The 23,040-nt window shown below is 43.9% G+C and overlaps 1 protein-coding gene across 2 annotated transcripts; it reads right to left on the bottom strand.

Annotated features, from left to right (window-relative positions):
• Positions 1 to 14,976: 14,976 nt before the first annotated feature.
• ZNF706 (zinc finger protein 706) lies at positions 14,977 to 22,573 on the bottom strand. 2 transcript variants are annotated; one of them, XM_032683133.1, is made up of 4 exons: positions 22,414 to 22,573; positions 19,305 to 19,441; positions 18,025 to 18,132; positions 14,977 to 17,412 (listed from the first exon to the last, which is right to left on the bottom strand). In XM_032683133.1, the coding sequence occupies exons 2-3, from the start codon at positions 19,437 to 19,439 to the stop codon at positions 18,037 to 18,039; spliced, it is 231 nt and encodes a 76-aa protein (XP_032539024.1). In that variant the 5' UTR covers positions 19,440 to 19,441; positions 22,414 to 22,573; the 3' UTR covers positions 14,977 to 17,412; positions 18,025 to 18,036. The 2 variants fall into 2 exon arrangements, with proteins under 2 accessions (XP_032539024.1, XP_032539030.1); XM_032683139.1 differs by having other exon boundaries at positions 14,977 to 16,280; positions 22,414 to 22,537.
• Between the last annotated feature and the right edge of the window lie 467 nt (positions 22,574 to 23,040).

Here is a 23,040-nt window from a genome sequence, read left to right as displayed (position 1 = left end):
AGACAGGATTGACACTGGCTGTGCGACTTGGGACACATCTAGCCAACCACTGCTTTTTCTTGTTTTTTTGTAGCTATTCATGCAGCATTAAGTATTACTGGTTGCTCTGCTAGTACTACACTAGGTTCATCATTAGGTTTATATTGAAGAAAGGTGGATTTCAGTGGGTTTTTGCTCTTTCTTCATGAAAAGGAGCACTTGCTCAAGATGAGGTTTCTTCATCACAGCAGGGCGACTGGCATCCTGGGGTCCTGCCCTGATGCTCCATCAGCAACAACTCCACAAGCTCCAGAGCATGCCACCATATGAAAGCTCTCCCATGATGGCAAAGGATAAAGGGATTCTTTCAGCCTCCTCTTCCTAATTTCCTTGATTCTGAAATACATACATAAACCCTATTTGCAGCATCCAGTCCACATCCACCACGATGCAAATCTTAGCATTCAGCAGTTTCCACCATAAACCAGGAATGTTTTAGTCATCATGTTTAATGCTGATGCCCCGAACCCCACTACCTTCCAGCACACCGTGCAATGCAGGAGCCCCAGCTCTGTGCAAAGATCAGGAATACTGTGGAATGCCAGAAAAAATGCCATGTGTTCTTCTGAGACGCTGGTATGTGCCACAGATGCTGGTTTGCAGAACCCATGTCAGAGCCCATGTCAGAGCCATGTGAAATGGGCTCTGAAGCTAAAGGAGGTTGTGAAAGGAGGGGAGGGCAGGAGGGAAGGTCCTGCCTTACTCTAGACTCTGGTTGGCAGCACACCAGCTGGGTTTGCCCCATGGATTTGGCTCTGTGCTTTAGCTGTATAGGTGAGGACCTCCTATGGTTTTGCAAAGAAAGAAGGAGGGATTTGGGCATGCCCTAATTAAGGGGATTTCTTGGGCACCCGAGGCATTGAGGGAAAGGAAGAAAGGTAGTATAATACTGCAGGAGTGCGGGGCAGCTTGGAAAGGATCCCTGGCCCAGGAGCTGTGTGAGGAAAAGAGAAGAGAGAGAAAAACCTGAGCAGGCTATGGGTGAAAAGACATGTTTGCCCAAGGGAGCAGGACAATGAGGGTTTTCTCAGCAGAGGAGTGATCCGGGAAGAAGAAAGGTTAAAAAAACACCAGCAACTGCAATGCCACTGACCACACCACAGTGATACTTGGGGAATTTGGGCAAATCTTATAGTCGCAATGTTCACAGAAGGAACTCTCTATTTATTTGGCTTTGATTAGTACTAAAGAGCACAAAGGTCTTGTGTCACCATGATGATTAATTGACTCCATTGCTAAAAGCAAACATTAAACCAGGAACAAATTAACTCAGCTGAGCCAGCTGGTGAATCAGCCACAAGCAGTGTCCCCCTGCTCCTCTCTGCTGTCTAGAGAGCACAACCTCCACTGCCTCCAAAGCACAACAAGCACCTAGCTCCCATGGGAGGCCTCGGGTGACCATGGGGAGCAACTGCAGCCCACAGGAGCCCTTGTAGAGAGCACCGCCTCCCCTGCACCTTTGGCTTGGTAAAAGAGCAGAATTATAATGAAAGGGGTGCCAAGCCACATTTTTTGTTCACAAACACATTTCTCTTTATTGGACTGTTACTATCTCCCAGAGGAGGCCAAAACTTTCCTCTTGGTTTGGAAGGACCTGTTGGTTTATCCATCTCTCCTGCCCAGCCTGGTGTGTCCAGTGAGAGGAGGATGTCCTTCTTAGCCTGGGGGCATCCACAAGCTCCAGATTCAAGCTCTCTGCCAAGCACAAGCAGTGGTCAGTACTGGGTGGGTGATGGTGCCAGGGACTATTTGGTTTCAGAGCTGTGCCTGGCCAGGCTGGGCTGGTCCCGACTCACCCTGAAAGCACTGCATCACACAGGCCAGATCTCACTTACAGCCCTCCAGAAGGTCAGTGGGATTTACACCTCTGACTCTCAGGCTCAGAAAACCTGGCAGCACCCATCTAGTGTCGAAGCAGGCACCAGCCCTTGGTCCTACCATTAACATTTTGGCATTGATCTACCAGGGGCCAGCACACAAGTTCACCAATTTGCGGCCTTTAATTGTCAGAGCATCCAAACTACATGAGCCAAAGGCAGCGGGGCTGCTAGCACAGAAATTACTAACCGATTCGTAACTTCAAATATCCAAATATACAGCCTCATCTTCAAGCATCTTACAACTCTCTAGAAGCTTCTGGTTTGATTTTTCAAACACTCCAGCAGTTTGTCACACGTTATGGCCAAGTCTGCTTTTTCTGCCTTGGAGTGATATGCAAGGAACTCACCCCAAAACACCACCAGTCCTTTGCTGGAAAAAATACATTTTACATACAGCTCCCAAGGATCAGTTGCTACTGGTCAGGTACCCAAAGGCCTGCAGGAAGAGAAGCTTGTGATCTGCTGGTCATGACCTTCCTGATTTTTTATACCAGTAACATGGGTACTAGCAAATGGGGTCTCTGGTTCAGGGGAGCTTCTCTGGTTTAAATCATTCATGATCAATTCATCATTTCAAACTTAAAGCAGGTTCTAATGAAGAATGGGGTTGTCCTTTCCCTTGAGCTAGAGGATGTGTGTCCTTGCAGGGGGGATTGCATCTTCTCTTGTCATGAGAGCACAGGGAGGGTGCCTGGCCCTGTGCCGCGGGGAAGGATTCCTGGGAGGCTGCCGTTAGAGACTGTATCACAGTAACTGGTTTCCAGAGGCTGAATTTAGGTTTGTGTAGGTGGTATTTCCCAGCTGTGGGTGTCTGGCGTTGCTACCTTCCCACAAGGTTTCGTATGTGGAATTAACCCCTCCACCACCAAACAACAAACCCAGCAAGCCCTCCAGCCTGGTCAGGGCCACGTGGACAGAGATCCCAGCTCATGGTCCTGGCACCCTCCCCTGCCATGGACATCCAGTTTCAGTAGGGCTTGCTCACAGCACAAGACTCCTGGGCTCCATTTTGTGCTTGGGAGGGAACATCCCTAGGGGTGCCAAGACCTGCTCCCACCCCAGCAGCACCCCATTTCGTTCAACTCCCTGCTCATGTCAGTCTCTAGTCATTCAAACTGTCCCCATTTCCCCGCTCTCATCTAGGTCAATCACTCCCTCTCCTCACCTGCTGTCCCAGTTCTCCCCTCTGGTTTGTCCCCTCACCACTTTCTTTGCCATTCCCCATCTCCTGCCAGGCAGCCTCAGGCTCCCCAAACCTCAGAGTAAGGGCTGCATGGTCAGACACCATTTCACGCAGCTGAGCAACAGGCAGCCCTTGCTTGAAGATAGCCTGAGTCGTCAGTGGCTTCCTGGTGCCACCTGCCCTGGGTTTCAGCCTGACACTGGGATTGCAGACCTGCAATATCCCCTGCTTCTGCTCAACAGCAGCTTGGCTGGCACCAAAGCTTTGGAGAAGCTTCAGACAGACAGATAAGTAGGGTTAGAAAAGTCTTAAAAAAAAACTTCAGCAAGAGAAACACTTTTAAAAAATTACTTATATTTTTAAACTAAAATGTGTGGGCCTTACATGAAAACCAGGAGCTTGGGTCATGCTCTAAAGCCATTCAGATTTTTAGGAACAGGAGTGCCCTCAAGCTGATTGACCTTCTGGAAGTCTTTTCTAAACTAACTGTCAAAATCCATATAGGAATGAAGCCCCTTGAGGAGACATTTCCCCCCATCCTGAGCCCCACCTGTGCCTCTCATATCTTCTCTTGTTGGCCAAAAGAAGATCTCGACACAGGCACTTTGCTTTTCAGCTACTGAAGAAAGCTTTCAAATTGCAGAATGGAAACTAGTGCACATGATGATTACACATTTTTTGTTTCTTAGTGGTTCTTTATATGTTGTAAAGAATTTATGATATTACATATTCATGCCTAACCAGCTGGGCTATTATTTTTCACAACCCTCACATTGCCCATCTCACCCCAAGGACCTCCCATGTCACTTGGGGCAGTCACACCCCTGCCCTGCACATGCTGCTGTCCTCCCTCATCCTCTCAAGTCTCAACACCAGGCTTGTCTGCTTTTGGAAATCCCAATTCACCCACAGGGCTCGACAGCTGCAGGCATTCCCATGAGCTGGCCTTGGGCACGTGTCCCAGCAATGACCCTGTGTAGGGGTGAGCTGGGGAAGAAATGCAGCTGCACAGGGGTCTGCTCAGCTGGTCTGCTGAAGGGGTGCCTAGGGGCAAGGGCATCATCCTGCCTTAGGGCTGTGAAGCATCCAAACATGCTTCTTTTAATATGTTTTGTTGTAATAATTATATCTCAGTAGAAATTACATGCTCAAGACCAAGCAAATGGCAAGGTGCTTACCCTGATTCGCAGGTCTTCATTGATAACTGAGCCTTAATTTTATGATTGGAAGTGAAAAGCTGACTCACCCTCCCCGGCTACATTCAGCACTGATGCAGGAGTTTTCTGGCTTTACTCTGGAGGCATGACAAATATCAAGCACAATATGAATTCAAAAATCATCCAGATAAACAGCCCAGTAACAAATAGGGAAGAGTTGCTTTGGTAAAAGTTAGACAGGAACATTGGGAATTATTTTTAACTACAACAATCACTATCAAATGGCTGGAAGGATGGTAGAAGTGCAGTGTTATTACACTGTGCAAAATCTGAGGTAATTTTTTCCTAGAATTTGCTTTGTTTCCCTCATATTATTGAATTCACCAGTCTGTCTAGAATTCCTCTTGCAAAAAACATAAACAACCTGGAAATGGAGGAAATCAGTAAATCCAACTTAACATTAAACCTCTCAGACAAATGAAGCCATGAAGGCTTGCTGATGGCTCTGGCTGCTCATGGGCAGCAGGAGCCCTGTGTCGCCGACTGGAGTCACTCAGTGTGTCTTGCCCACACTGCAGCTATGGGGCTTGGGGCTGCTCATGTAGGATTGTGGCTCTTGTCTCCACAGATCCATTTCCAAATGGCTTTAATTAAAAGAAAGACAGCAATGCCTTTCTGACCAAGACAAAGCTAGGTGGAATAAGGATGCTCAGGATGTGCACCATGAGCCAGCCCAGCTGTGAAGCCGACAGCTTCGCAGGGTGCAGTGCTGGGACATGGAGGGCCGAGTCCTTGGTGACTCGGGCTCACGGGTCAGTCATATTTGCCATACACGAGTGTGCTGCTTTGCAGCTCAGAGGAGTAGATTTTGCAGATCACGATTAATTCTCCCAGGCATGTGAGCGCTGGACAGAACAATTACAGCTGTGGACAGTTTTATCCTCTCTGCCAAGAGCAGAAAATGGAAGGGCTGCAGAAGGAGACAGTATTATATCCTGAATCTCCTTATTTAATAGTGGAACAAAATGTACTTTTATGCCTGTGCAGTTTGCAGCGGCAAACTGAGGCTTTCTTCCTCTTACCCCAGGGTGCTTTCATTTGTTCTGCCAGCCCATTCCCTGTCAGTCAAAGGATATACATTATTAATGTATAGACTAAAAGCTGTTTTCACTCATCCTTTTGCTCTCAAAAGCACTGCTTACATGAAGAAGACAAGGAGGATTTCACCCCAAGATTTTAATCATGTCACACTGATCAATTGGTTTAACATAGATTTAAATGGGGAACTTTTTGTTCTGATTTTTTGGGGTGTTTTAATTACCAAAAGGGTTACTGTTTGGAAGGGGAATACCCTGGTAGCTGCTTGAAGGAGTATCCTTGTAGATCTGTCTAAAACAGCAAAAGATTAAGACTGAAATATATCTTTATAAATTGTGATTATAAACAGCTTGAATTTATTTTTTTTAAGGGAAAATTTATGTGCAGGAAGAGATGGCACCTACAAAGGAAGTTTAAAATTTTGGGCTAATCCTAATCCAACTGAATCAGTACCCAAGTCATGCTTTTGCCAATTCATGGGCTCATATCAAGACATACATGAATTGTGTTTATGCAGAGCCACAGTCAAGTTGAGCAAATCCAAGACCTGGCTGTTTGTGCCCAGAAAGCAGCTATGCTTTGGAAAATACAGGATACAGAACACACATGCAAGCAGCACTTTGGATAACAGTTACGGAGGACTAGGGCACAGTAAATGATCCCGAGAGGATCTTTTAATTTATGACTGATGCCACGAAAGTTAAAGGGAAACGCTGCAAAACAGAGATCAGGTTCTTGCCCTGATATCCAAAATGTAAGGGTTGGACTCAGCAAGTCCTTCTCCTCTGATTTGTTCAGCACTTGAGCTGTGTAGGTGGGATCCCTCACGTGGATTTTACACTGCCCACTCTCACTATGCACTGTGCTGAGAAGGAGAGTGGGCGGGCTGGGGATTCATTTCCTCTCACACAAGACATGTCTCTACAGACAGAAGGACACTAAATGAAAAATAAATGAGATGATGAAGCACAAGAAAGAGGGAGAAGCAAACAGGTTGGGCAGGAGATGCTGGAAATTCAGCAAAGCCAATCTGCAAGGTGTTGGCAGTTCAGGGTTCACTGGGGGTAAAACCAGAGTGGTAAGCCTTGACCTGGGAACTAATTACCTTAAGTCCAGGGTGTGAAACACACCCAAGGTTTTTAAAGAGTTGTCTGATTTCCCACTTCAGAACAAGGGCTGCTCAGTTCCACAGTGGTTTTAAGTGTGGGGAGAGCAGGTCAGGGCTGCTCCCAAGCCCTCCTCTCCAGGGTAACTCTTTACCAGCTGAACATTAACATTGCAGTACAAAACCTACCTGTCCACTGCTGTGCTGATGACTGCACGGCAAGCAGAGAGCAGAGGGCATTGGGGTGGTTGTGGATGTGCAGCCCTGCTCTCTGCCCCATTTGGTCCCAAGTCTTGCCCTTACATCTCTGACTTGCCAGTTCCCTGCCACTAAATAAGGCCACATGTGTGACGGAGGGCTGAAAAGGGAAGGAGACATGGCAGAGGGAAATGTGGTCTTAAAAAGATGCCTTTGCATGAGTTTGGGCATTAAGGATCAATGCAGTAAATACAAATTAAAAAATATATAGTCTGAAAAGCAAAGACTTTGTGAAGTAAATGATTAACTCACTGAAGAAGAAAAAGCAAGAGCCCGTCTGCTGCTCATGAACTGTTTATCCAGTAAAGAACATAGAGAGGCAAACAAAAAGTTGTTTCAGCATCTGTCAGGTGAGACAACTTTGTCATAGCAAGGTACCTGTTATGCAGGGGGAAGATTTGTCAACGTGATCTGAGAAGGATGTGTGGCTGTGACCAGTGTGCATGTGGGAAGTGCCCAGAGATCCCCGGCCATGGAGCTGGAGACAGCTGTGCCAGCTGGTGTTTGAGACCCAACTGGAGGATGCTGCAAAGGCAGCAGGTGGGAAGAAGCTAGAAAATAGCGATAGAGATCAGGAGGACAACAGAACAGTCTGGCAGCTGCCACCAACTTCTAGGATGCAGGATTTTGAAGAAAGGCAGTGAGGTCTAGAGTGAGGATGGTAAAAAGAGGAGGTGAATATAGAAAATCAACAGACGAGGACAACTATCTTTTGGGCAGCTTCCTGGACACCCACTCTCTAAGCAATGAGCAGGGTCAGGCCACATCTGTTGAAGGCTGTACATTAGAGGGAGGGGTGCTGCACAGAGAAGTTGCCAAGGACTTGGAAAAAAGTATTGACTAAGGAAGGCAGAAGAATTGGCAAGACTTCTAACTTGTACGAAGGGATTTAGATGGAGACCCAAACCAAACCAAGGGCTCATATACAACCCAAAGGGATAAGATAGTTATAGCAACACAAGAAAAACTAAGGGGTAGAAGAGACATGGACAAGAGGTTAAGAGTTTTCTTTCAGGGGTATGGAGCTACAGCTTTTGGCTAGACATTCATTTGGAGAAGCAGAGAAAGTGGCTGTGATTTATTCCACAGCAAAGAGGAAGATTAAGGAGTTATTGGGAATAAAAATGGTGGCTGACTCATGTTTTTGGAGAGGAAAGACTTATATAGCTCTCCTAGAAAGCTAGCTGGAAATGGGGATGAGGAAAAGACTGCCATAAGAATGGAGAAATTAGAAAATGCTAGCCATTGGAAGACAAAAAAGGATTATAAATAATCATGCTGGTTTTGATATGTCTTCCTAAATTAAAAAAAGGACTGTTTCTACACAATATGAATCCACAGATTGGGACCCATCTCTTAAATTAGGTGGTGTTTCCGACACCTTAGGAAAAACAGAGATGCCTTTCTCACAAATAAACAATGTGTCCTGTACTCTGAAATCTTGTAACTAAGAAACTGACCCAAGGGTGACCACTGGGATTATTTATTTAATGTCTCTGCACACCAGTTTGCCTGAGCATGGCTTGAGACACACCGTAAGAATCTCTGTAAGAATCTTGATTTTGAGTTAAATTCTGCACTGTTTCATTATAATCTGCTTCCATTCACTCTCCAAGGGGACAGTAACAACTTTACTTGTTTTAAGAAGCTGGACAACTAACCTTCAGGAGGAATAACATTTCAATACTTTCTTTCATAATCAGTGTTAGCAACAAAGTCAACAAGTTCTTGGTAGAGCTCATACCTGCCCAAGAGCGAGAGCTTTTTGCTAAGAAAATTCTGGAAAGCAGCATTTTTTGGCTGTTGAGTTCATAGCTGACAACTCTGCCTTTTTGGTGGAACTTTTCAATGTTCCCATTCCTCTGTTCTAGTCTCCTCTTGAACAGGGACTGCTTTCATTGGGCCTTCCTGTTCACTTCCTTCTACAGAGCTTCCTGGAAATGGAAGGACTTCCATTCTCTCCCTGCTAGCTCTACAGCGTGTCATCTCCTGGAGTCAAATTCTGGTCAAAAGCAGCTCATAAATGTACAGTGAAGTCTCGGCATCAGTTTTGTTTAAGTTGCCATCCAGATGGCAACTTTTCCTTTCCTGAGACACCAATTACGTACAAGCCTGTTCAAGAGTACTTGAAGAGATGAGGATCTGGGTAAGGATCAATGCAGCATGTGGAGGTCTGGCATAGACAACCACAACAAGGAGGGATGGAAGAGGGACAAAAAACCAAAACAGTCAAGCACTTAGCACATTCATTACCACATTAGAGGGATGGTGTTTTGGTACTTGCAAAGTATCTGTCATGGGTGCCATATAAAGGACAATCTCTTCAAAACATTGTTAGTTTATTGCCTTTAAATGGACCTTGACCATCATTAGCAGTCAATCAATTCTGAGCCAGCCTCAAGTGCTCAAAAGCAAACATTTCATGTAAGCAAATGCACAGTGAACTGTTCTTACAGTCTCTAACTGGAATCCTGCCCTTCCCTCTTCTCCTTTCCTCATGCAGCTATCAAGGGAAAGATGTTTGCTGATCTCTTGCAGAAATACTGACTCTCTGCTACTTCCCTGCTCCCATACACAACCTGGCACCTCTGTTTGTCAGGCTCTTCCAGGGGCTCACTTGCCCGTACTCTACAAAGGGACTCAGGTGTTTCAGCGTTGAGTTCTCCTTCCTGACTAAAGGAATACAAGCATCAATGCAAATATGTCTTGTGGTTTAGGCATTTCTCAAGTGTTTCTCTAGTGACCAGCACTGCAGGATGTTATTTTGCAGCTCTAAACCACCACCCTGCCCCATAATCACAGAGAGCATTTTCTCTACCCAGCTGCCTATTTTCACAAATAGGAACAACAGGATTGCCTTTAAGATACCTCCCTTTCTGCAATTTTGGCTGTCCTTAGCCAAGGGTTTTAGCCAGGGCCAGTTAGACAGGACCAGTTACATTGCTTGTGTGGTTCCACGAGCCTCATGTTGAGAGGGTGGCAGATAGTCAGGAAAGCAGCCCAGAAAGCACCAGGTTGCTTCTATCCCTTTGCAGGGAGTGAAAGGTGAAGTCTGGCCACCCCTGACTAAAAATAAACAGCACAGTCAAGGCAGAATTAGCACTTAGTAGCTTTACACTGGACGTTTTTATTGTTGCATGGTTGTGCTCCTACATATTCACCCATTCCAAGTGGGGAAGTGGGGGGGACAACACAGAGATGTCTGGGTCCTGAGAAAACACCTGGACTCACAGAGCAAGCAAGAGGCAATTAATTTCAGAATTGTCTAAGAGAGTGGTATCCAAATCTCTGTCCCTGGGGCACTAGCCTCTCTGAGGTCCACAGAGTCATGCTGGCCACACAGTGTTTCCAATGAAAAGGCTTATGATAAAAGACCAGGAGAAATTTTGAGGACTGACAGTCACTACAGACCAAGAAAATCTTATGACTTTATCAATTACAATTTGTAAAGTCTGTCTTGGTATAGCACTGTATATGTTTTCTAGGACAGAATACTGCATCTCCCTGCCTCCAGAAATTGTCTTCTGATATACAGACATCAGTATAATACACTGATTTTAGTAACATATGTGATTTATAGATTTTACAAAGGTGTTCAAGCTAGCTGCTTTCTGCACATGCATGCGAATATTTAGCACATGACAAAATTAAGTTCCTGCTGACTTCAGTGATGCACAATTCAATTATTGTTTGATAAAAATACAGGCAGGCTTTGTCCACTTAGAAAGCAGCCCAGAAGCTGAGAAGTTGTCCTCCTCCGCTAGTGGCGATTATGATCCACTGTCACATTCTTTCAGCTGCATAACAGCTCTTGCTTTCAGATGCAGAACAGCAAATTCTTTGAAAGATTTACTGCAGCAGGAAAAAGCAGCTATTTACTATTTCTTGACTTTACTTAATATGGTCCTCGATAAACACTATTTCTTAGATCTCACTATGAAAATTATTCTCTTCTAGCATTGATCTGGTAAGAGCTAATAGCAGCAGTAGGTGCCCTTTAGAAAATCTATCCCAGGGTTAATTTTTTTCTAAAATCACAATGAATTTAAACTTGCTTTCTAAATACAACATGCAGCAAGTGAAATCTAGTCACAAATGAAAATTATTTTTCCCTCTGTTTCTGTGTGGAAAGTAAAGCAGCTTCATTGCACAGAGACTGTCCTGGTCAGTTCTCATACTGCACACAGCCCACTGCCACATGAAATCTGAGTTGTGTCTTCAAGAACAGAACATGCAACTGCATTAAGCATTATTGTAACAGAAAGTGAGTAATGACCATAAAAATAATTCTGAATACCAGCAGGACATATTCAAACATTTTAGACTTTTTGTGGGTTTTTTTTCAGAAGACGTCATTTTTCAATTATTCCTTTGGTTGGAAATACTTAGTTTTTACTCTTCAAAGGATCCACAAATATTCAAAATAAAGCAACCATATTTTCGCAAAATATGCAGTGAGCATTTACAGCTAAAGAGAGTTAAAACTATCAGCAGGTAATGGGTACTGGAATTTGAAGGCACATCAGGAATAAGAAGTTAAAAATTAAGGCCTATCCTGATGGCCTGTGAGTATCCTGACAATTAACATGCATTTGTTTTCCAAGCATACTTTCACTTCGCAAAGCACCGAATAAGACACAAAGGCAGCTTGGGTATTACATTGTTATCAGTAAACTAAGGGTAAAGAAGACAGACACAATATACTCTTGTGAGGGGTTGGATTGCATTGGCATCCATATGGAAAAGACAGGCAGCAATGATTAAAGTATAGGGATAGTTGTGAAAACCAGAGGAAGAAGTGGCCAGAGTGGTGTCTGGAGAAAAGTCACTCAACCATTTAGTCTAATTAGTGCTATGCAGTTTTATATACACCATAACAGCTATGGCACATTCAGGAGATTTATCAGGCCAGCCTGGTCCTTCTCATTGCCAGCATGCAGGTAAGTAAATACTCATCAGAGCTCAAACTTTAATGAGATGCTCTGGCACGTTTGGGACCTTGAACTGATCAGGATGGAGTACATAAAGCTTCTGACAGCTTCACAGTGGGCAAACTGTGTAAAAAAAAAAAAAGGATTTTCAAAGAGTGGGCCTCCATGGTTGCAGGTATAAGGGTGTGGATCCTGACTGACTGGGTTTTAGATGGCTCAAAAGTCAACACAGTAACACCTTCAATAGCAGAGTCTAAAAACACATCTGAGGTTCTAAAAGGCAGATACAAAGCCTATAAATATCTATGGAAGGATAAAGTTAAGTATAGGTCCGTAACCTGATGAGGAAGGGGAAAAAAATCGAAGATAAGATTCACAAATAAGTAATAAACAGCATTTTTTACTTCAGTCAAAAGTTAACTAAATATGTTAAGAAGTTAAAAGAGTAAGCTAAAATAGGCAGAGGACTTTGATGGAATTCAAGCTGGCAACAACTAATTACTCTTACCCTAGGATGCTCCAGCAATCAGCCATGTCACTATGGATCATGACTGCTGCTTTCTGAGAACTCATAGAGCATAGAAAAGAACCCAAGAAAGTAGTGGGACAAGCACAAGGAATTTAAAAACAAAGGGACTCTGTCAGTCAACATAAATCTGGAAAAAAGGCTAGAATCATTTTTATAAAAATCTCTTAGTAAACCCATAATGAAAAGTAACCCAGCAACAGTCAGACAACAAGGATTTGTCAGGAAAAAAGTATGCCACACCCCACTACCATCCATCTCCTTCTTTGTGAAAACCACCCTGGTGCCCACAGGCACACAAGATCCCAAATCTCCCTGTTGTTGTAAAGGACTTTGACATTGTCAGTTTGTGAAGTCCTCACAGGTGAAATACAGAGCTCCAATCCATACTGACCACAAGGAGAATCACAGCAGTATAAAGTGCTCTCAAAAAGCAGTTCCCAAAGGCTTACTGGGGACCTGTGAAGTTACTCAAGCAGGGTCCTGCAAGGCTTTGCCTGGGATCTATCCCATCAGTGTGTTCATGAACAACACAGACTAAAGAGTAAAAGAGGACATCTGGAAGACTCCCCCCTGTTACCACACTTGGATGAACTGTAAACAGTTTGGTCTGAGATCCATTAGAGACAGCTAAGTGGACACTAAATAGAGGGACACAGTGCAGATTATTAGTGGTACCAAAATGCATCTAGGATGTTGGTGCAAAAAGGCTAATATAATTCCAGTGTATGTTAACAGAATGCAAGTGCCAGAGGTCAGTTGTCCCAGCTACTCTGCACTAGCCTCAACCAGCACTTTGGGTCACATTTTGGACCATACAATTTAAGAGCACAGACTGGAGAGGATCCAGAGCACCAGCAATTGCTAGAGTTAGATGATGTGACCTATGAAGAGTGATTCAATTAACTGGGTTTATTTTGAAGACTAGAAGGAGAACACAATAGCAATGTTCAAATGAAGGCACTATTCATCATATCTATTCCCAATGAGAACAGTAAGCAATTGATTTAACTTGCAGGATAAACTCTTGCTGTGGTAACTCTCCAGTTGTGCGGTTAAGCATGCTGCTTACAAGGTCATGTGATCCTTTTCATTGGAAGCTTTTAAGAGTTACAGAAACACTTGCTAGTTACTCTTGGCAGATTTGATCCAATTTCAGAGCAAGGAGATGGTCTAGATAACTTACTGAGATTTCTGTTAATCCATACTCCTCTGAAAGACCTCCTGCATTCAGTAAATTTTGCACACTGTAATTTTGTAACAGCTACAAAGAAGGAACACACATGTACGTTTGCCATGCCATCAAAGTGCTGCATGGATCTTGAATTTCTATATTTAATGGACAGTATTTTTCAAAGGAAAGCTGTGCCATATTTCCTGAAAAAACTGAGACACAGACAGAACAGATCTCTGTTAGATAACCATGTTGGGACAACAATAGATTCCTCCTTTCCCAGGAACCCCAATGCTAAAAGCTATGAAAGAGAATTATAAAACATACATGCAACCCAATCCACTTTTTTTTTAAAGCTACCAAGATAACACAACTCGAGAGTTGTGAGTCTGTTGTGCCATATCTATATAAAAACTGTAACACAACAGACAATGTATTAAAAGATTTCAAAATATTTTAAAAAATGGACAGTAAAATTCCACAGACAGCACTTCATTCCCTCCCACTGTCTGAACTAGAGCAACATCGCTGATGATGCTACAGAATATGTAAAATCACAAACTGAATACCAGTGCAAACATGAGTTTTGGAGCTGAATTCAAAGTCCACTGCAAAACCTGTAAGGTTCTAAATAGGTAAATCAAAGGCCCCCAAATTACACACAGCAGATGACTGGGTAGACAGAAACACAAGCTGACCTTTAGTTTGTTTGTGGATTCTGTAGGACTAATTTAGTTTACTGGTCAGACCCTGGAAGACTAGGCTTCTAGTAAAGCCCAGTAATTCCCAACTTGTTTCTATGAAAATAGGAAACAAAACAGACAGACATCATTTTTTTGATGATAAAAGACATTCCACCTAACAGCTCTTCTTATCAAGATGGGAAAACTGTTCAATATAGTTTACAGAAGTGTTACAAATTCCTTCATTACTATGTGGTTTGCAAACAGCCTGTGATCATTAGCTCTACTTACTTGAGCTGAAGTGTTTTCAGCAAATAACTAAAAGGGATAGTCTCCAGGGATGTTTCAAGAGCGCTGTATAAAACCAACTATTTCCCTAAGGCTACGCAGCAACTGTCTTCAACTTTTATTTCAGATCTTTCACACAGCTTTTTGATAGCAACAAACCAGAAGCCCTCTGATAGTGTAAAGCAGACATAAAGAAACAAGCCTAAGTAAGTCTGATTAACAAAATTGCAAAACTGTTCTTGATTATTCAATAGTCCCCAAGATGGCTTCACCATAATCACACGTTCTTTTACTCTAAGATCTAAAGTGAGACATTTTTTCAGAACATTTTAAGTGTCGCTTAAAATGTGATTTCAGATGCTGCTTAAAGAGATTCCCAGAAGATGTGGGCTTGTGAAAATCCAAAATCACTCTTTAAAGTTGTTCCACAAGTATCCATGACAGCTGATGTCCCTACTGACACCATAAAAGCCCTTTACCTGAATGCTGACCCTGCACAAAGATGAATCTTTCTCAAGGGAACACAGGAAGCTTTCCATGCCTTTTTTCTTTCTTGCACAGTTAGACAGCTTCAAGTTCCATGGCTGTCCACAGCCAGGAAATTAATTTTCTAGGTGCAGCAATACTTGATTTTAAAAGCAGGCAGGAAATATGACATTTTACATTTTTAATTCTCTTTAATCAGACACATTACAACACACAACTGTGTCTTTAGCCAGGTACCAGGGTGTGTTACCTCCAGATCAGGAAGAGATGATGGAGAACTAGTCCCTCCTCTGACCTTTTAGGTATAAGGAGTATTGCAGATAATTCTAAATGAGGACTATTCCCACATTTGGTACAGCCTTTACAACACTTCAGTCATAGCTTTCATTTAGTTCTGTGATTGAGATTACAGCTATTGTAGCTAGGGATTTTATTGAACCAAGCATCATCCTTTCCTTCCAATAATAGAAACCCCATCATTTCAGAAGGTATTTTCAACTTGAGCATCATGGAGTTTTGAAAACACGGTTCTAACTGAAGTTAATCATCCCACTACTGATGCAGCTTTCCAACTCTTCAGTGCTCATTAAGAGAGATTGTTTATGAAACAAAGTCTTTTTATTTAATGCTACACAATCTGAATTGAAGGAATAGAACATATACTTCACCTCAGGACCAAGCTATAGGGATACATCCCCAAACATTTTTCAAAGTAAAACCAGATTATCAAATACCAATCAGCGCAAGAAACATCTTTATCCATTTGCACTCAGCGTATTCTTAGACAAACTACAGCATTAGAACATTGCAGTACCTCTCCCCCATACAGCACAAAGGTCAAGAGCAGATTTCTTGCCTTGTGGAGCCAGTTTGTCGGGATATATGTATTGATAACATTAAAGAAAAATAAATCAAGCGTTACATTCTCATGTCAGGTGTACAAGTGCAGTAGTGGATTACGCTGAGGAGAATAACATTATCTATAAAAGTTAAGTGGTATACAGGTTATCCCAGAGTGACTATAATACAGAGTAACTTTATGCCAAAGTAAGTATTTACAGAGATACTGTCACAGCAAAGAGGACAGGAAGCTAGTCTCACAGTAGTTCAATAAAGAGCAAATGAGTGGACGAAGACAAAGGCTTTGACTTTATATAATAAAATACCAAGTGCATTCTTTTAAGTGAATGAGTCTTTGAGACTATGGTCCTAGATTTTAGGAAGCCATGTGAAGGCCAGATGTACAGTCCTGCTGCATAGCAAGGGTTAGTTGGACTGCCAGAATTTTTACATCTATTGTAAACTCGCAAATCCCAGCAATTCTAGTATTGCTTCTCACTGCAGAGTCAAAACTAAAGCTCTTAAATAAGCCCCCTCCAAATGCCAAAGATGGAAATTTGTATGTCAGACCTTCTAGCACAATTCAGATGTTTTTCCACTTCTGTGCTGTACATCCGGGATTAGAACTCAGCCCAGAACAGTTTAAAGATAATTATGTTTATCTGCTCAAATGTTCTTGGCCAGAGTTATTATCCAGCTTTTTCTTATCAATGCAACTTTAATCACATCTGATTTCTTTAAGTAGCCATATTATTTTAGTTACTTTGGCTCTTTTCCAACATTCTTATTTTAAGCTGGCTGTGAAGGAAGGTTATTAATGGCTGGCTATTTTACGTATTTCTTGAAGAGAGAAATAACCAGACAGATTTGAGGGGGAACATGTGTGGTTGACTGCTCAAAATATCATTAAAAATATTTTCAAACCCATTTTTCAACTAAGAGCAGATCTGCTTTAACCTAGTATTTGCAAGCATTTTTCAAGTCAGCATACCCAGAAGCATTCAAACCTGCCACCCCTCAGCTTCCTCAGTCATCTACCTAAATAGAAAGGATAAAAGCATAACCAGAGTCTCTCCAGTGCATGACTTAAAGGAACATGATCCCTCACAGTAAAGGAATCCTATTTGAAATGGCTTGCAGTATTTAGGTTCCAATACCCAGGACAAAAATGTAGGAGGAAGTCTCATGATTCTCATGCAGCTGCTTGGGCAAGTGCTGTGCCTTGAGCCGTCAGCTTGACCACTAGTGGCTGGGCTCAAGCAGGCAGCACATTGGACAGTAAATATGAGCAGCTTCCCTTTCCATTTTAATTTACTGTAATGTACATTACTTTCAGTGGAATGATACTGCTCATGTTTTGGCAGGATGGGGAAAATTCCACTTTTGTCTTTTTTATTATTTTATAAGGCAGATAATGCAGAAAGTTGAAACAGAATTTCTACAAGGAGTTAATCTGTGATATTGTAAAATCAAAGTACTACTTTATTAAGTGAGTTATTTTACACAATATGAACATCAATATAATTACAATTGTAAAAAAATTTTTATAACAAGTATGGACTGATTTTTCAGGATTTCCAAATAGGGCACAACTGTACATTTACACAGAATTGTCTTTTCAAGAAGCCCAAGAGGGAACAGCATAAAAATATGAATGTTTCTGTAGCCCCTTCATTTTTGCTGATCAACAGTTTTAGAAAAGCAGCTGCAGGTTTGTTATGTAAGGTCTGACAGTAGAAGAGTCAATAGGTGTCATGACTTCACCTATAAAAAACAAGAACAACTCAGTTAAGCTGAACCGTTACACAATGCTGCTTATCTCTGTGTGAATGAAATACCATAATACTGCTTTTTACCTCATTTCAGCCTTTTATTATAACCACTTTCAGTTACAGCCTAACAACTGGCTACTTCTACAGTTAAGTTTTGTATTTGAATGCAGAAAAATCTGCATTCACCTGTATATCAAGAACAAAAAGGCTCAATTGTTGGAAATATCCTAAATTACTGTCTCCATTACATGTTTTGTAGTGACAGATTGTATTTATGTATTTTGTTCAAAGCAAAACTAACATTTCAAAGCAAGAACTAAATAATGAAGTATTCCTACAACACTAAGAATGAAGATTTGAAATAACATTAATCCCTTTTAAAACAACCTCTGTGCACACTGAAATGCCACAGCCATTTCACCCACGTAAGTACTAGCTTGCTTCTTGTTTCTCCTTTTAACAGTTCAGGGGTCTAACTTTAACCTACAGTAACTTTTATATTAAAAGAAATGAAGCAAGTTTTAAGTCCCAGTTGTTGGTGGTAAAAAAACTGATTCATAATACAGCTTTCTCAGATAATCAAATTAAAAATTAAGGTAATGACCTGTAGACAACTTTACGCCTGAACATCAGCCAATTCTGGAGGAAGTGGAGTCTTAGGATGCTTGCTTTCAAAGTGCTGTTTGAAGGTCTTGGGATCCGGCATTTGAGTCTGATTAAAGAGAGACATTAAACTTTATGCACAGTATAAGTGTTAAAGAATGCTACAAAACCTATTCCCCACTATGTTTTATTTTCTTTTCCCTGAAGCAAACTGTCTCCTCAATGACACTGCTCTAGTGACAGAAGCACCACTAATTTAGCTGCAGGGTAGGACAGAGTATTTAACCTCCTATTTTCAGAGGTGCTTTTAAGCACTACTATCACACAGTTTTGGCACGTCCATCAATGGTGCTATTCTTGCTAGGTATCTCCCTGCATATGCTACACTTCATATGTTGCTTTGGTGTAAAACCTCCTTACTATCTTCTTTTTCAACACCTTAAATGTTTATCCTTTTCAGAATCAAATCTTTATGAAAGCTATTTCTTTTGTTTATCAATAGGCCAGAAAGTTATATGGCATGAACTGATTCCCTACTTGGCACCAGCTATCTCAGACCTTTGCTACAACACAGTTGCAGACATCCACTGCCCAAAGTGATGGATGCTGCAGCCTGATTTCACAACAAGTACTTAAGGGAGCAACCCTTAATCTGGAATCTTATCTAAGACATTTAAAGTGACAAATCTATTCTGGGACTGACCATTTAAATGAAAACGGCAAGTTTATCCTTCAGCTCCAAACTGAGCACATTCAGGAAAACCAGCCAGAAGGAAATGTACAATCTGATTAGGGCTTGCATTTCTGTTCTCTTGTCAAGTAAGTTATTCTGGCAAAAGTTACTGTGTATCGAACTTACACTAAAGCTTTTGGCACCACCGCTTTTCCTCTCTGCATCAACATCAGTAACAAGTGATTCTAAGATGGGCCAATTCCATCACAAAAAAAGTATGTTTCCTTTTGGAGATTGAACAGGAAGCAATCTCACACTTTTCAAACTTCGTATCTCACACTAACAGCACATGCAGACCACTGCAACACAAAAGGCAAAATAACTACCCGAACCGGACCTGTACATGCCCTCTGATTTTCTCCTATCTCAATTATCAGTACAGCTGAATCTGTAAGCAAGTCACATAACAGATGCAAATGCTTCTTATAGCTACAAGCTTGACAATCACTTTAAGTATTTTAGTTTCCACTATACAATCTTCTAAAAATTCTGCTCTAGGCTGGAAGACAGACCTCCCTACAATACTATTTGACTTCAGTTCCTCTTACCCTACAGACAGTGCAGGTATATATCAAGGCAGCCTTGGCTGCAGCCTTCTGATCATGTCCTTGTTTCTTTTTTTGCTCAGCTTGCTTTTTGGCATTTTTCTGCTGCGACTGAATCTTCTGCTGTCCACGAGCCATATCTACAAACAAAAAGAAGACATTTAGTCTACAAACATGAGAAACTACTGCTGCTATCTGACTCAGGAGCTGTAACGATGAGCACAATGCAGTCATGCACTCTGTCCACAAGGCCTACAACTCCCATAACCCAAAGACAACAGACATCTGTTCTTCACTATGTAAAGACTCTGGGTTTAGTGTCCCTTTTCAAATACACACCAGAATTATTAGGCCATTCTAAGGTTTCTTCCTCTACAAAGACTCAAGGTCTACTTTTGAAAAGTGTTTTCAATTGTCAGAATAATTAAAAGTTTCCTTTGCAGTTAATAGAAACTGATTCTCTATTTCCAAAGGGACAGAAAAATTCTGGGGGTTTGTTGTTATTTTCTTTTTTTCCTTAAAGCTTACGACTCAGCCCTTATTTCTGGAACTTGAAACAAGTTTCAAGAAAGGCAAATCGAAGTATTACCTGAGGTGTATCAGTGTCTTTTGGTGTAGGTGCTTGTGAGCTGCTTTGAGTTGGGAACACCAAGAACAACACGTCACCCCTCTTTATTGAAAGATATTTTTACAGGTGGCCATCTTTTTTATTTTCAGCCAACGTTACATGCATATCTATTTCTTGAAAAGAAATAAAATCGCTCCCATCAGAAGTCATTACTCTACATAACACAGGAGCATAAAGAAAGCAAACCTTGTTGCCATACGCCACTACAATGTCCACCAGAAGAAGAAATGAGATGCAAGAGTCACATTTCAGGGAGTATCGAGACATTGAATATGCAGTGCTCCGACAGCAATCCTCCACCTGCACCCAGCCCACCAGAGACACCCAATTCAGCCTGTGCCCCACCCCCAGAGCAGACACCAGGCAGGATGTGAGCACACCAACAGAGCACAGTTCAGAGTGTGGTTATGTAACCCAGCAGCCCAATTTCTGCTGTTGTCTTTCTCTGAGTCCCTCACAGTCCACGCACGATCCAGTTGTGCAGCTCTCTCAGAAGCACAACGCTGACTGCCCAAGCACAGCACAGCCAGTGAAGTCCATTGTTCTCAGGACAACTAGCAAAGTCTAGTGTTCCCAGGAGGATGGCTGCTTGGTCACTGCCCCTCCACATGACCTGGGCACTTGCTCCAAGTTTGGCAGTTGTGGCACTGTCCACTCTGCAGCTACACCAGGCCCGTCATGCGGTCCTTGCACCAGGGCAGCCGGCTATCCTATCCAAACAGTGACTGACCTCCAGTAAATATGTGTGAAAAGCCCATAAAATCATTATGAAAATGAAGTCTGTATGAAACACCAACATGTGAAAATTCACTGGTACTGTGAGAATTTCTGGACAGGTAACATCACAGTGCCTAACAGCAAAACCACGGTCCTGAGACCCAGAACAGCTCCTGTGGATTGAGAGGCACCTCTCGGGTCACAGGCCGCTTCTTTCACTGTATCAAACACCACCATGTAACCCTCTGCAGAAGCACTACAGTACGTCTGCAGTGTTCGCTCCCCTTCGGTTTCTCTAAAAGAGAATTTAGAAGTCCATACGGCTAACAAAACTGAACATAACACAAATTCCATTAAAAAGCACATAGAAATACATGTGGCATTCAACAGTTTTCATAAGATACAGCATTGCCTGTTAATAAGACTAAAAATATCAGTCTGTGTTTCACTTTATGCCACAGCTACTCCAGGAAACCCCAGCCAGGGCCTCACACTGTTTATATACAGCATGGCTCAACGAGAACACTGGATTCCCATTTAAAATTTTAAAATAAGGAAAAAAAATGCAATATTGCCAACAGCTTTGCATACACTGGAAGGAACTGTAGATTTTATTTCGCTCCTATTTTACCGGCATTAAAGCAATGCTACAGAAGTCAGGAGGGTCCCAACAGAAAACAAGTAGATGTAACAAAAAATAATTCTTTTCACTAAGTGTTTGCATATTACTTTGTATTTTAGTGCCTTGATAAGCAGTACATTGCAACAACCAACCACACCGAGTTTTTGTATGTACTTGGCAACTGCTGGTTTTAATTAAGTCACAGACAAGAAAATATGACCAAAAACATCTGTTCAAAAGTATCAACTACCATACTATGCCCGAGACAAAAAATCCAAGAGTTTAAATACTGAAAGTTACATTAATACAGCTGACAGAGAGTGTACCTGAAACACAAAGAAAATTAAGATTTAAATTATCATTACTCTAAAAAAGTTACAAAAATAACCCCAAAGCTCGTTTAAAAGAATGGTGAGCTCATCAACAAAGCTAAATCAGTATTTCAATTGCTCAACGCAGGTTAAGTGTTTTTTTCCTTATGAGGCACACCCTCACAGAGTCCAGCAGACCGGCCGGCTGCGTCCAAATAAAGAACGCGTGAGCACGTAGGACACCCAACACATGGAAAAAAAGAATCTGATACCAAACCGTAACAGGATTTTTTGCTGCCAAGTCACAGCAGCAGCAGCAGCGCAGGCACCGCGGCTAGAACCCGCAGCACGGCAGTGTCTCACACCGGGTCACCTCCCTCTAAGTAACCAGAGCCCGAGCCGAGTTAAAAGTCTTAAAACTGGACACCGACAGCTGCTTCCGCTGTCACTTCCAGAGACGAATAGCGGCGGGAGGCACTGTCTGAGGCCTCCCCGGTGCTCCCGCGGGGCTCGGTGGCCCCTCCGCCAGGGACAGCCCGGCCCGGCCCGGCCCGGCCTGCGCCGCGCGGGGACCGGGGGCGGCCGCGGCACCCGGGCGAGCCAGGCGGGGCACAGGCGGCCGCGGCCCCACCACGTGCCCGACGGGAGGAAAGCGGCCGCGGCAGGACGGGCGGAGGCCGCGGTCGAGCAGCCCCGGCGCGCAGCGGGCCCAGAGCGGAGCGCGCCCCGCGGCCGGGCCGCCCCCTTCCCCCAGGCCAGGCTGGGCCGAGATGGGCCGCTCCGCGCCCGGGCCCGCTCACCCCGCCCCGCTCCGCTCCCCCCGGCGCTGCTCACCAGAGCGGGATCCGGGCTGGGCGGCCCTGGCAGCGGCTGTGGAAGCTCCGCGCGGCCGCGCCGCCGCCGCCGCTGCTCGGGAGGAGAACGAGGAGGAGGAGGAGGCAGCGGCGCCGCTCTGCGCGCGCGCAGCCCCACCCCCGCCTCGCGCGGTCCGGCCCGCGCCGGCCAATGGCGGCGCGCGCGCGTTACATAACGCCGGGCAGCGGGGGGCAGGGGGGTTGTGCCGGGAGCGCGCCCCAGGGGTCGCGGCGGTACCGGGTCTGGGTTCGAGTCCCGGTCGCGGGGGTCCGGAGGGGCTACCCCTGCAGCAGCCAGGCTGGGTGGCCGGGGCTGCCAGGCCTGGCTTCGGGACCCTGGGACCCTCGAGACCCTACTGTTCTGGCCCCTAGGAGGCCCGCGGGGGCGGGCAGGGGCGCGCCGGAGCCCCGCGCTGGGAGGGGTCTGTGGTGGGGCGCACAGGGACAGCGATCGCTGTGCCCTAGCGGAGATCAGCCAGGACAGACAGCCCTGCCCTGCCCGCCTGGTTCCCGGGAGCGCAGCCCCGGTGGTGTCCCGGGGAGCTCCCTGTGCCGAGCCCCGGGCCCGCGGTGCCGCAGCGCCCAGGGGATGCGGTACCGCCCGGGG

Source organism: Chiroxiphia lanceolata, chromosome 1 (assembly GCF_009829145.1).
Source record: "Chiroxiphia lanceolata isolate bChiLan1 chromosome 1, bChiLan1.pri, whole genome shotgun sequence".
In the NCBI taxonomy this organism is placed as follows: Eukaryota; Metazoa; Chordata; class Aves; order Passeriformes; family Pipridae; genus Chiroxiphia; species Chiroxiphia lanceolata.
This window is presented reverse-complemented; position numbering and strand designations above follow the sequence as displayed.